This window comes from Gouania willdenowi, chromosome 13 (assembly GCF_900634775.1).
Source record: "Gouania willdenowi chromosome 13, fGouWil2.1, whole genome shotgun sequence".
NCBI lineage: Eukaryota > Metazoa > Chordata > Actinopteri > Blenniiformes > Gobiesocidae > Gouania > Gouania willdenowi.
The window spans coordinates 8,466,483-8,479,180 of NC_041056.1; the positions used below are offsets into that span (position 1 = coordinate 8,466,483).

General features: G+C 34.6%; 1 protein-coding gene across 1 annotated transcript; it reads left to right on the forward strand.

Moving 5' to 3' along the window:
- The first annotated feature begins 5,697 nt into the window (after positions 1 to 5,697).
- On the forward strand, positions 5,698 to 10,740 carry hdac12 (histone deacetylase 12). The gene is made up of 8 exons (XM_028465684.1): positions 5,698 to 5,856; positions 6,333 to 6,476; positions 7,972 to 8,131; positions 8,235 to 8,428; positions 8,873 to 9,023; positions 9,100 to 9,216; positions 9,796 to 9,938; positions 10,397 to 10,740. The coding sequence occupies exons 1-8, from the start codon at positions 5,764 to 5,766 to the stop codon at positions 10,418 to 10,420; spliced, it is 1,026 nt and encodes a 341-aa protein (XP_028321485.1). The 5' UTR covers positions 5,698 to 5,763; the 3' UTR covers positions 10,421 to 10,740.
- Positions 10,741 to 12,698: the final 1,958 nt, after the last annotated feature.

The following is a 12,698-nucleotide window of genomic DNA, read 5'->3' on the forward strand; positions in this document are numbered from 1 at the left end:
AAAAATACTTATAACTTAAAATATGGCAAGTTTGGTGTAGTTGCAGAAAAAAGGGCAAAAATTAGCTGAGAATTTTCCAAAATTGGAAACTTTTCATGGGAATTAACAAACATTTCAAAATTGAAGGTTGGCCTTTAACAGAGATGTAAAAAAATAGTCGAAAATATCTAAAATATCAACATTAGTTATTCAAAATGTTTTGAATTTACATTCATTGCTAAATGTGTGTCTGTGAATAACATCAAACTAGACTAAATTAGTCACTACACAACATCGTATGAAGCGACTAAACTCATTTGTTTGAGTTTGGGAGGACTATTTATACCAGTCTGCTCTTGTTTTCTTCAGTGTGGCAGATTGACATATGATGCATACTGGCTCAAGTTATTGGAAGATATTTCAAACTGCGCCAAAAAACACTCCAAACAGCTCCGTGCCAAAAATTAATATATATTAAAGTATCAAAGTAACAACAGATTATAGCAAATTACCCCCAAATTAGGAGAAAACCTAAGCACTAAAAAACAATATGATTGCTTGAAAAAAATAGAAATAAATAAATACAGCCAACTCAACGGTCATTTACACCAGGGGTTCTCAACCTTGGGGTCAGGACCCCATTTGGCAAACACTGGGAGGGGGTCGCCAGATTCCTTTAAGAAACTAAGAATTTATTTTTAACAATTTGAGTCGGCTTTTGCTTATTATTACCTTCTTTCTGCAACTACACCAAACTTGCAATATTTTAACCTATTTTCATCCATTTTTGCTCCTTTTAATGCATTTTTGTTACACTATTCCCATTTCTGCCACTTTTCCATCACATTTCATTGCCTTTTCTGCACATTTTTTTTCCACTTCGAAGACATTATCGGCACTTATAAACCCTTTCCACCTAATGTCACATATGTTGACCCAACCTTTAAACTTCTTTTTACCATATTTCATGCTTTTTTTGTTGTTGCTAATTTAACTAAATTCATGACTTGTCATCCCTTTATTTGCCAATTTAAACTAATTGTTCCTCCTAAGTTTTCTAATATTGACACTGAACCCTTTTTACATCGTCAGTTTTTGGCCACTCTAATTTGCAATAATTAACTTTTAACCAATTTCTGTGGTGTTTAAAACTCCTATTTCACCTCCTTTTCCATCATTTTGTCACCATTTTATTTCTGACCAAAACAAGGATTTACATCTTTAAGATGACTATATACTATGGCGCAAATAATAGTAACCTTCGTGGATATTATTCAAATAAATAAATAAATGTGGTTATCACAGATTCATAGAACAATGGACCATCATTTTGCTGATTTTATGGATGAACCCCAAAAATCTCTCCCCTTTATCCCCCCCTTATAGACGACCCTGTCTCCACATGACTGTTCTTCAATGTTCATGTCTGTATTCAACCACCTTCAGGTACAGTGGGGGTCCTCGCTCTCTGGAACCTTTACTTTGGGGGTTGCAGGCTGAAAAGGTTGAAGACCACTGATTTACACAATGCAGTCAATGCTCATCATCTCCTTCAGGAAAAAAAAAAAAAAAAGCTAGTAAATCAGCCTCTCCACAAGCATCTCAGATCCTGCTTGCTACAACACGACCAACCATCTCTCACAAACAACCAATGTGTGAATTCCTTCCGCCCTGAGTTGTGAGTGCATGGTGAGCTGTAGGCCAACGACTGGGGTGTTTGTGGTTCTGATGTTGTGATTGTGATGCTATGTAATTGACAGGTATGTTTAACTCAGAGTGTGATGCAAACCCTCCACCACCCATTCACCCTGCTGGGGTCTGACTATAAACAACATGAAGCAACGCGTGCTGCTTCAGGGACAGGAAGAGACATGCCTGCATGACAGGGGCTATTCACACGTGACAGTTATTCACTGCTTTATTGCCCACATAGTTGAATCCTATATCTGTGTAATGAATGACTCATTAAGTCGACTATGAAACTAAAAATAACATCTGTTTTAACTTTTTACTGTATGACAAAAGAATTATTAGGACGTTGTTTTCAACTTGTAGCTGCTTCAGATGAAACACTTTAAAAACATGCACGTGTTTCAACATCTCTACATTTCTGAGATTTATGAAAGTATTTGTGTTTGCCAAGAATTTATGTACGATGCTGTCCAAAGATCAATCCAATGCTGGCTGGTTTTTCTTTTTTTTTATTTTATTTTGAAGGTGCAGGGTATCAAAGTACATCCTATCATTATTCCAGATGTGTTGACCTGAACGTGGTGCAGACAGGCACACAAACACACAAAAAGTCAATATACTGTAGCTACTTTAAAGAAACTTAAAGCATGTTTTTGGATCATTCGGGATCAGGTTTACTGTATATAATAGACAGAGGAGGTGCCATTTCATTATTTCATGGTGCTTTAACTAATGCAAAGTGATAAATCCATGTAAAAAAAATGAAAATAAAATAGGGTTTAGTATCATCACTGCTCATCAGTTGGAGCCTAAACGTAATATTAAATATCTGAAGCTCTTTATAATGTGACCTGCAATGAAAGTAAACCTAGAAACAATTTTTTTTTGCATTTCCTTTAATCTGATTTTGCTACAATCTAAACCATTACATTCAAATTGTGTGTTTGTATCAAAGATAAAATTGTGTTTTTAAGGTTCACCGTCAGTGATGTTTCATATTCATCCTCTCGACATGTAACATACAGAATATTTCTCTGGTAAGGTGTTCATCTTTGTGTTATGGATTATGTATATATATATATATATATATATATATATATATATTTTTTTTTTTTTTGCTTGTTTTTGTTTTTTGTTAGTTTTGTTCCAAATAGTTCTATGGTTATAATTGGAAATATTCTTAAAGTTATTTTAGTTATTTTATTGCTGTAGCTTGTACGGTGACCATGGGTATCCCAAAAGGTGCCACTAAAAAAAGTGTATTATCATCATTGCTATTATTAATATTATCATTATTAGTAGTAAATATAGTTTTTATTTTTATTTCATGCGTCTTACGTAGCATTGAATACATTTTGTAGACATTCAAATATTAAATCAACCTTTCTAATGGTTATTAAAATCCATGCAAATCATGATAAATTGATTGCGTCATTAAAAAAAAATAAAAATGATTTTGTCAAAAATACATTGATTTGATTGATTTAATTTTTATTTCAAACATGAACAGCAGTGTATTTTACCACATTAAAAATGCTAATAATAATAATAAAAAGCATAAAGAGAATAAATGACTACAAAATCCTGCACGTGTTAGAAAAGGAGTGGGAGGAGCAATACGTAATACATAAATGAAATATTTAAGGATACGTCTCTGGGAAAGAATGATAAACACACAAGAAAAGAATCTAATTGAAGTATATTTAATTACATGTATCTAAATGATCATAAAAAAAAATTCTTCAGCTGTGACCTCACTTCCTGTTGCTGTCCTGCAGACTGTAACAGTAACTTTGTGCCGATTATATTCATTAAATACTACAACAATGGAAAGATGAAACATTTTGGTCCTGTTACTGATTCATTGAATGAATTGATGCAACCTTTATGTTCCCACAATGTAAACTCCTGTATCTGTTAATGTTTACCAGCCTTTTATTCAGAATATTTCCTTATCCCTCCTTGATCAAACAAACCTGATGGCTGTAATTGATTTCAGATCTAATCTTTTCACCTCTGCACCTGTGGCCAACGGGCCATCCTTTTTATTTTCTGCCCATGTGACCCATGGGCACAGTCCTTCAACTAATTCCACACATAGAGTCAGTCTCACACACACAGCCTGTAGCTGCCTGGCAGCAATAAAAGCAGACAGATGGAGATGTAAAGCAAACACAAAAGTAACTCATTAAAGCCATTTCAGTGCAATACTGTAAAACTAGATCTACAAAAACAATCTGTGCACCGTGGAAAATAAGAATGTTTGAAACACTGTGTTACACAGGTGAATTCAATTCAACTTTATTTGTATATGGCAAATTACAACAAACTCCTCGCTTATTAAAATATAAAATTCATAATAAAGAAAAAAAACAACAAGATCCACATGAACAAGCATTTAGCGACAGTGAGAAGAAACAACTTCCTTTTAAAAGGAAGAAATCTCCATTAAAACCAGGTTCAGAGGTGGCAGCCATCTGCGTCGACTGGTTGATGTTAGTGGACAGAAGAACCAACAGAACAGCATAGAGAGATAGAACATCAGAGTGTCTCAGACTAGATGAGCCGTGAACCACAGATCAGGATCTGCCATCATCATCAGCTTCACGACACCTGAAACAGAGAAGGACGAGGAGAAGGCACTGACTGCAGAAAAACATGATACAGTATTATTAAATCAGTCTGCCTTGGCCTTGGGCCTCACTCCCAGTGACCTAGTCAATAGTTATTATAAAGGTGATGAATAGCCTCCAGTTTATTGGTAAGCTAACAGCGACTCCAAGGTCTGTAAATGCGACCGTTCACAGACGAGCCCATGTCCGCTCTAGCGGTGAGGTTATGTTATGATTCAGTCCTGTTTATGTGGACTGTAAATCATAACCAGCTACATCAGAATTTGGATCTCTTACTATTTATTATAGCAGTAAATGAGACAGTTTACAGATGATCACGTATATCCTTGAGATTAAAATAATTACTATAGTAGTTTTAACACATACCAGGATCTAGTTTACTTTAATTACACTGCAGCTTATCCCACCTCAGTTTACTGTGTCCATCACAAGCACTCATGACTTTTATAATTAATATTAAGGCCTTAATCAATGTTAAATATTTATTTATTGTATTTGGACAATAATGTAATCCATTCATACCAATCTGGTATTAAACTATTGTTTTCAAGCTATTTCCATAATAAAAATAAACTTTGTTAAAGTAGGTTTAGTTACGTTTTTTTTTTTTTTTTTTTTTTTTTTTTTAAATAATAATATTGACAGAAAAACAACAATTAGTAAAGGAACAGAATATGAACACAAATTATTTGCATCCAAAGCCCCCCCAAAAAACATCTTTCCCACAAAGTTTGTAAACATTTTAAGTACGTAAGATGCAAAGAAAAACATGATTAAAAGGAAAACTACTGGTAACTGGAGGGAAGATTTAAAAAAATAAAATAAAATAAACTTTGATCACTTCAGTAATCAATCAACAAATACTAAATTAAACCAAAGAAATATTAGGATAAATGAGATTACTTTTGTTTGACCTACATAGAAAACAAGCTTTTAACTTGATTGTTTTTCTGTATTTACCTTTATTGTTGTTGGTTTCTTTTTTGACTTGTGTAATTGTTTTAACAACTGTAAAGTGTCTGAGTTTTATAAATGTATTATTATTATAGAAATAATTCCTAACTTTCCTTCACCGTAAGTGCATTTTAACCAGATAACTTGCATTATTTTTGTTTAAAGTATTTTCCCTTCAAAATACCAAATTGTATGAAATAATTCGGCTTCATTTTTCCTTAAATTAAAATTGTATTTTTCTGTATCTATTCCGGTCGTTTACTTTTCTGTACTTGCAGTTTTAAATACTAACCAGTAGAGGGCGACAACGTCTACAAACTTGTTGGCGTGTGTTTTGTCCTCCGAGACAGAGGGGGCAGCAGTGAGAAAAGCGAAGGATTATTGTCCCTTACAGGACACCGTTGTCACCTTTTTTTTTTTCTTGTCATTCATTTCATAACGTTCAAGTCAATTGTGAAGAGTGAAGGTGTTTTATTAAAAATAAATAAATAAATAAATAAATAAAATGACTTGCGCACGGAGAATATTTATAAAAATAAATGTAATAAAAATAGGACGGACGGTTGGAGCCTGCAGACGTTTTTTCCATGCTGAACTAGTAAGAACACACGCTCAAAAAAAAAAAAAAAAAAAATTGATTTTATCCTTATAGGTTGTTCTAGATCAGTGTTTCCTAACCTTTTTTGTCCAATGTACCCCTTTATTTTGTTAATTTGTGTCAGAATGCACATCTGGAAGCTTCACTCATATTTATTTATTTATTTATTTATTATTTTTTGATGTTTTGACCGTTTTAAGTGTTGATCTTCACCCTTTTTTAAAATGTATTTTAAATAGTTGTGCCACAATGTATTATCGATAGATAAGGAAAATATCTGAGCAAGCGGAAATTTGTCTCATAATTATAGAAAAATAAATTGACTACTACTACAATTGTTTCTGTGTACCCCCTGAGATGTGTTGAAGTACCCCTAAGGGTACACGTACCCCTGGTTGGGAACCACTGTTCTAGATGACAGTTGTTTTGTTGTTGCACTACTATAACTCTGTCCTCTTATCTTTATAATATCACAGGTGAGACATGAATCCAGCGGATTGCCCATAGTCCATCACAACCAGTATGTGTGTGAGCTCCCAGTTAACCACAGGTTCCCAATGGCAAAGTTCCCCCGAGTTTTACACTTTTTACTAAAAGATCAAGTTATCACAGACAAACAGGTCAGTCTCCTTCATCCATTAGGGTCTATTTATCTGATCCATGCGTTTTGTTATATTAAGATAACATGAATAATGTGATTTCCCTTAAATATACTATTTTTCATACCTGACAGGAACAAGAAGGGTTCCAAATGATCCAATAGATACAATGGGATCAAACATACCTTAAATAGTGCAGGAAGACAATCAGGAGACTTGGTAGACACCAAATCACACTGATGTGACTGAGAATGTAGAAACATACAGGAATCCTAACTCACAGACATGAGTCAGGAGCCACATGTAGCTCTTTGACTCTTTTGCAATGGCTCCTTAACAAATAAAATCATGGTAACAATATTAATCTCCAGTATTATATAGTTTAATACAATATTGTTTTACTGGATATTATTTAAATGGTTTTGTTTATTTATTATTTCCATATGTTTTATATATATATATATATATATATATATATATATATATATATATATATATTTATTTTTTTTTCTTAAAGTACCGATTTAAGCACTGGAACCGTTTAAAAAATACCCAGTCTGCACCGGTATCGGATAAAACCCAACCGATACCCAAACCTACTCATGACCCCATTTTTATAGTAAGTGGCTATTTGTACGGTTGCCGTACGGACAATTCCTGGTGCTATTGAGCGTTTTAGGGTTAGGTTTTAACTTAATATCGCAACAACTTTTAGGGTTAGGTTTAGTCTTAGTCATGTGACCTAAACTGGCCAAATAGGGGCGCTGCGTACGGATAGAATGTCTATATATTGATACGGCAACCGTACAGATAGCCACTGCCATTTTTATAACAGACATTTCCTTACTTTTTTCTCTAGAAATAATCTTTTTTTATCGCGTTCGTTTGTTATACTGTTACAAATATAAATAAGCCAGGATTATAAGATTTAAGATGCGCCACCTCCGATATATACACTATATTTGACATTTTATTTCAACTAGATTTATATTTGAGGAAGTCAAAGAATAGAATAAAGTTGTTTGAGATTGTGTGTGCTGTTTTTATTTGAAAAACAATAGTAATTAAAATAATTTAAAAATATAATGTAATTTACTTAAAAACATTTTTATCAATTACAAGACATTTCAGGCAACCCCATTTTCTAATTCCAGGCGACCCCGCATGAGGGTCACAACCCCAAGGTTGAAAGACACTTATATACGGACTGAAACAAAACCATCAGAAGCAAATAAATAAATAAATAAACACACAAACACACACCGGGGTTTGAACTCATGACCTTTAGTTCTTTAAACTGCTATGAATGTGTTTAATACTTTTGATTTAATTTTGCTCACAGACCAAAAAAAAATAACCTCGTTGGTGGAGGTAAAAATGTTTTTTTGCGATTGTCTAAAAGTGTAAAAAAAATGTAATAGTGGAGAAGAGAGACCTGGACAATGTGTTTTGTTTGCACACACACAACCTTAGCTAGTAGTGTGTGTGTGTGTGTGTGTGTCTTTCCTCACAGTAGGTGTGGGCTCCTAAAATCCCCTCTAAAGAACTACTGAGCTGCGTTCACACTGAGGAATACCTTCAGAACTTCATCAATGGGAACGTGGAGGAAAAGGACCAAAGGAGGACAGGGTTCCCCTGGAGCCAAGGCCTCGTTAGGCGCTGTCGCTATGAAACAGGTGAGAATCATGAGACATGTTACACATACTACGTTATAATAATAATAATAATATTAATAATAAGGCCAAGGCTTCAGTGAAGCACCTGTTCTGTTGTTGCCAGGTGGGACTGTTCTTGCTGCTGAGGTTGCTCTACAGAGAGGTTTGGCTTGTAGCACGGCTGGAGGAACCCATCACGCCTTTCCCAGTTACGGCTCTGGGTTTTGTCTCCTTAATGATCTCGCAGTTGCCGCAAAATACGTTTTAAACAACTCTTCCAAAAGGAAAGTCCTGATTGTGGATCTGGACGTGCATCAGGTATCTTTTGTCCTTTGAGTTTGTTGCTTTCTTTTATTTTTTTTCTCTCTTTCTGCCTTCTCGCTTTTTCCTCCCAATTTTTTCCTCTTTTTGTTTACTTTTATCTTTTTGTTTTCTCTCTTCATTTTTCTTCTTTTCTCTTCTCTTCCTTTACGCTTTTTCTACCTTGTCTGCACATTCTGTCAAAAGTCAACACTATATCTCTCCCTTTTTTCTTCTTTTCTCTCATTTTTTTCCCCTTCTTTCTTCCTTTTCGCTTCTTTTCTTTTTTTTCTACCTTGTCTGCACATTCTGTTGAAGGTCAACATGTTGTGCTCTCTTTTCCAGGACAACTATGCATGTTTTATTATTGCCATTAAATAAATGCATTTTGTATCTCTCTTCCAATTGAATCTGTTTCACAAATGTTGTTTTTTTTTCCTCTTCCTTTATTTTATTCCACAGGGTGACGGCACAGCGTTCATCTTTAAAGAGGATCCTTCTGTGTTTACGTTCTCAGTGCATTGTGCGAAAAACTTTCCGCTCCGTAAACAGCAGAGTGACCTGGATGTCAGTGTACAGGACGGCCTGGAAGACAAGGAGTACCTCTCCACAGGTTGAGAAACACACCCTACGCACCTCGTGCTACAGTCGAAGCCACTCAAAGCTGGTCTGATGGTTTTGCTCCACAGTGGAGGCCCACCTCCCCCATCTCCTCCAGACCTTCCGTCCAGACCTGGTTCTGTACGACGCCGGGGTGGATCCTCATCAGGAAGATGAACTCGGGAGGCTTCGACTCACAGATCAAGGTGAGCAGATAATTAACCGTACACCAGCCATAGGCAACTGGTGGCCCGGGGGCCACTTATGGCCCTCGGTCTAATTTTGTGCGTCCCCCAAAACAAAATTGTAATTCACCAAACACCGAAAACATAGGAAACAACAGAAAAATGCACAAAATGTCAAAGACACGCTAAAAAACCACTTAAACACATAATGACTACAAAAACAACATATACAAAAAATACTTCAAAGACACAAAATGACAACAATACAAAAAATAACAAAAACACACATGGTGACTTGAAAAAAACACAAAAATTCACCACATTGACAAGTAAACAGACAAAATAAATTAAAAAAAAAAAAAAATGGCTAAAAACACCAAGAAACCCACACAAAAAGACAACAAAAAAACCTTTTGTTATTTCCTGTATTAATGCTCAGATTGGTCATTTCTCTAAATGCTCACATGAATATTGATAATGTGGCCCTCGGATCAGACAATCACATTTTTGTGGCCCCCGCTCTGATAGAAGTTGCCCATCTCTGTCGTACACAAAGGCTGGAGGATTACTTAACCTTTGACCCCCGGTTGTATTTCTCAGGACTTTATCAGAGAGATTTGTACGTGATGAAGACCGTGGTGAGCAGAGGAATTCCTGTTGCTGCCGTTATTGGAGGCGGATACTCCAGAGATATCGACAAACTGGCCCTCAGACACTCGATCGTCCAGAGAGCAGCAACTCAGGTATGAAAGAAACTCTTAGAACATTTTATCAGCTGATCTCATTAAATAGTGGATAATAATTTCATACTAATAATACCATTACTGGAATGTATTACCGGTAAATATTAGGGACACTCCCACATATAATTAATTTAAAACCCAGCTAAGAAAATGGCTCTGAGTAATCAGATCTGTTCGTCAGGAGTTCTCTTTATTTTATATTTCTATTTATATTTTTGTATTGAACAATTTATTGAAACTGACATACATTTTTAGGTGGTGAATTATGAAAAATTATGAATATCTTTATGCTGTTTTAGAAAGTGACATTTTTAATTGTACTTTAATTGCCTTTTAACAGCTTTCCACAGATGAAAAATAGATATTAGGCTAACTCTGGTACATTTACTGTAATGTTGGTGAATGTACATTGTCCCTGTCAAATCAACAAAATAATGTTTTTATTTTTCATCTTTCAGGTGTGGAGGGAGTGTGGCATGTAAAACCTGTTTCATGGATCATCAAATGACTTCTAATTCCCGTCACTGCTCAGAAACATGTTTAGTGTATGTATTCAGTTCATTGGCAGTAAGAGTGAATGTAAGGGACTCATTGGTGGGACAGACTGGTGTCCATCATTCTGCTGGGATAGCACCCATCACTCTATCGCACGTCTCTAACCTCAAGACCCAGGAGCCAAATCCAGCCGTTTAGAGCAGGGTTTCTCAACTGGTGGGTCAGGACCCAAAAGTGGGTCATGGACCTTTACTGGGTGGGTCGCGGACAGCTGATCAAAAAATTAATAAATACTTAATATCTCTCATATTGGACTTGTCTTTTATTTTGAAAGAAACTTTTAACAGGCATGCTGTGAACTTTATGTTGCACAGGAAAATATATAGATTTACATTTAAAATATATATGTGTGTGTGTGTGTGTGTGTTTTCAACTGCTATTTTTGAAAAACTACATTTGGTTGGTTGAATTAAAAAAAAAAAAAAGTGGGTCACGATTTGGCAAAATGTGGGTCCCAGGGTGAGACTAGTTGAGAACCGCTGGTTTAGAACATCAGATCCTGCCCGCTTGAGAAAGTCAAAATTATAGAAAAGAAAAAAATACATTTTGTAAATGAGCAACTAATTCAGTTGTAGATAATGGCAACAAATATTGAAACTTAAAAGTCATAATTACCGTGTGCGCGCCACTCAAACCATACAGAATAGATAGGGTTTAGGATGTATCATTTCCCTCTGCAGCTGTATTACATCTGACTGATTCCACAGGTGTGATCCTTAATTGCTCTGGTCACATGACCTGTCTTTTTCACATAAATAAAAAAACATTTTTAAAACCATTTGAACTTAAGTGCTTAGTAAACGATCACAGTAACCAAAAATCAAGACATTTAAAAATAACTGTCACCTGGACAGTTACAGTATTTGTTATATATTAAACAGCATCAGTTCAACACGTGTGTGCGATACTATATTTGACTTTTTATTTATTTCCACCAGCCAAAGTGACAATAGGAGTGAAAATGTGTCTGTCTCAGATTGTGTGTGTTGTCCTGGCTCTCAGCCATGAGACCAGTTGAAATACAATGATGGAGCCAGATAAAGATCACCATCTGTGTTCTCTATGAATAAATTGCATTAAAACACAAAGCGTCCTTTTTTTTGCCTAGAAATTCAATTGTGTTTTGCATTTTGACCATTAAACTAGAATAATGACGTATAATGTTCCTTCTGTAATAAACTGTAGGTACTTTGAAACTGAGATCTTCAAAGACACCAATTTATTGAAGAGTTAAGATAAATAGGTTTGCCAACCATCCTTTAAAATGTAAAATAGTCCAATATTTGAAAAAAAACAACTAAGCATCCTTTGTTGAACTGATTTAGGACGCTCTTTGTTCTATATATCTGTGAAAAAACCAAAACATTAGTTTTCTCTTCCTACATCTGAAAGTAGAAGTTCATTTTTACAAATCAATACTAAAATTAGAATCAGAATTACTTTAATAATCCCACGAGGAAATTACCTACAGTGGATCCAAGTACGAAATTATAATAATAAAGGTGAAAAAAAAAAAACAATGAAACACTAACAAAGGGCACATACATGATAAAAAGTAAACAAAGACCAAGACAGTAATTATATTAACTGAAGAATATGGATTAAATACAAAAAATCAGGATTAAAGTTAAAATATATATAGATTTATTAATTAATTCATATTTTTGATAAACTTTATTAGGAATTTGATAAAAACTGCACTTTTTTTCTTCATCTTTTTATAATAACCAGTAAAATGAGTGTCGACTGTCTTGACATTGTTAATATTCTGTTTCCCTGCTGTGATATGTTGTATTACATCAGCTATAAACTGCTCTTTCATCTTTTGGTTTTTCATATTAAATGTTTTACTGAATTTTGCAGATTTTTTTTCTTGTAGAGAATCCCTGTATTATAAAAGCTATAGTTAAGTACATTTGGAGAATATCTTAAGTATGCTGAGGTCAGAATATCACAATTCTTAATAAAATTTGCACTAATACATACATTTTCAGTTTTTTCCATTTATTTATTCATTTTTGACTCAATTATGGTAACACACACAAACGGAAAAAAAGACATTTATTAGCCAAACTAAATAAAAACTAGCTCAGCACATCCGGTTGAGACGTTAAAGTGACAGAGAGTTACACACTGCACTGATGAACCAAACATTTCAAGTATCAGTCATTTACCTAAAGACGGCAACATATTTGTGATGCAATG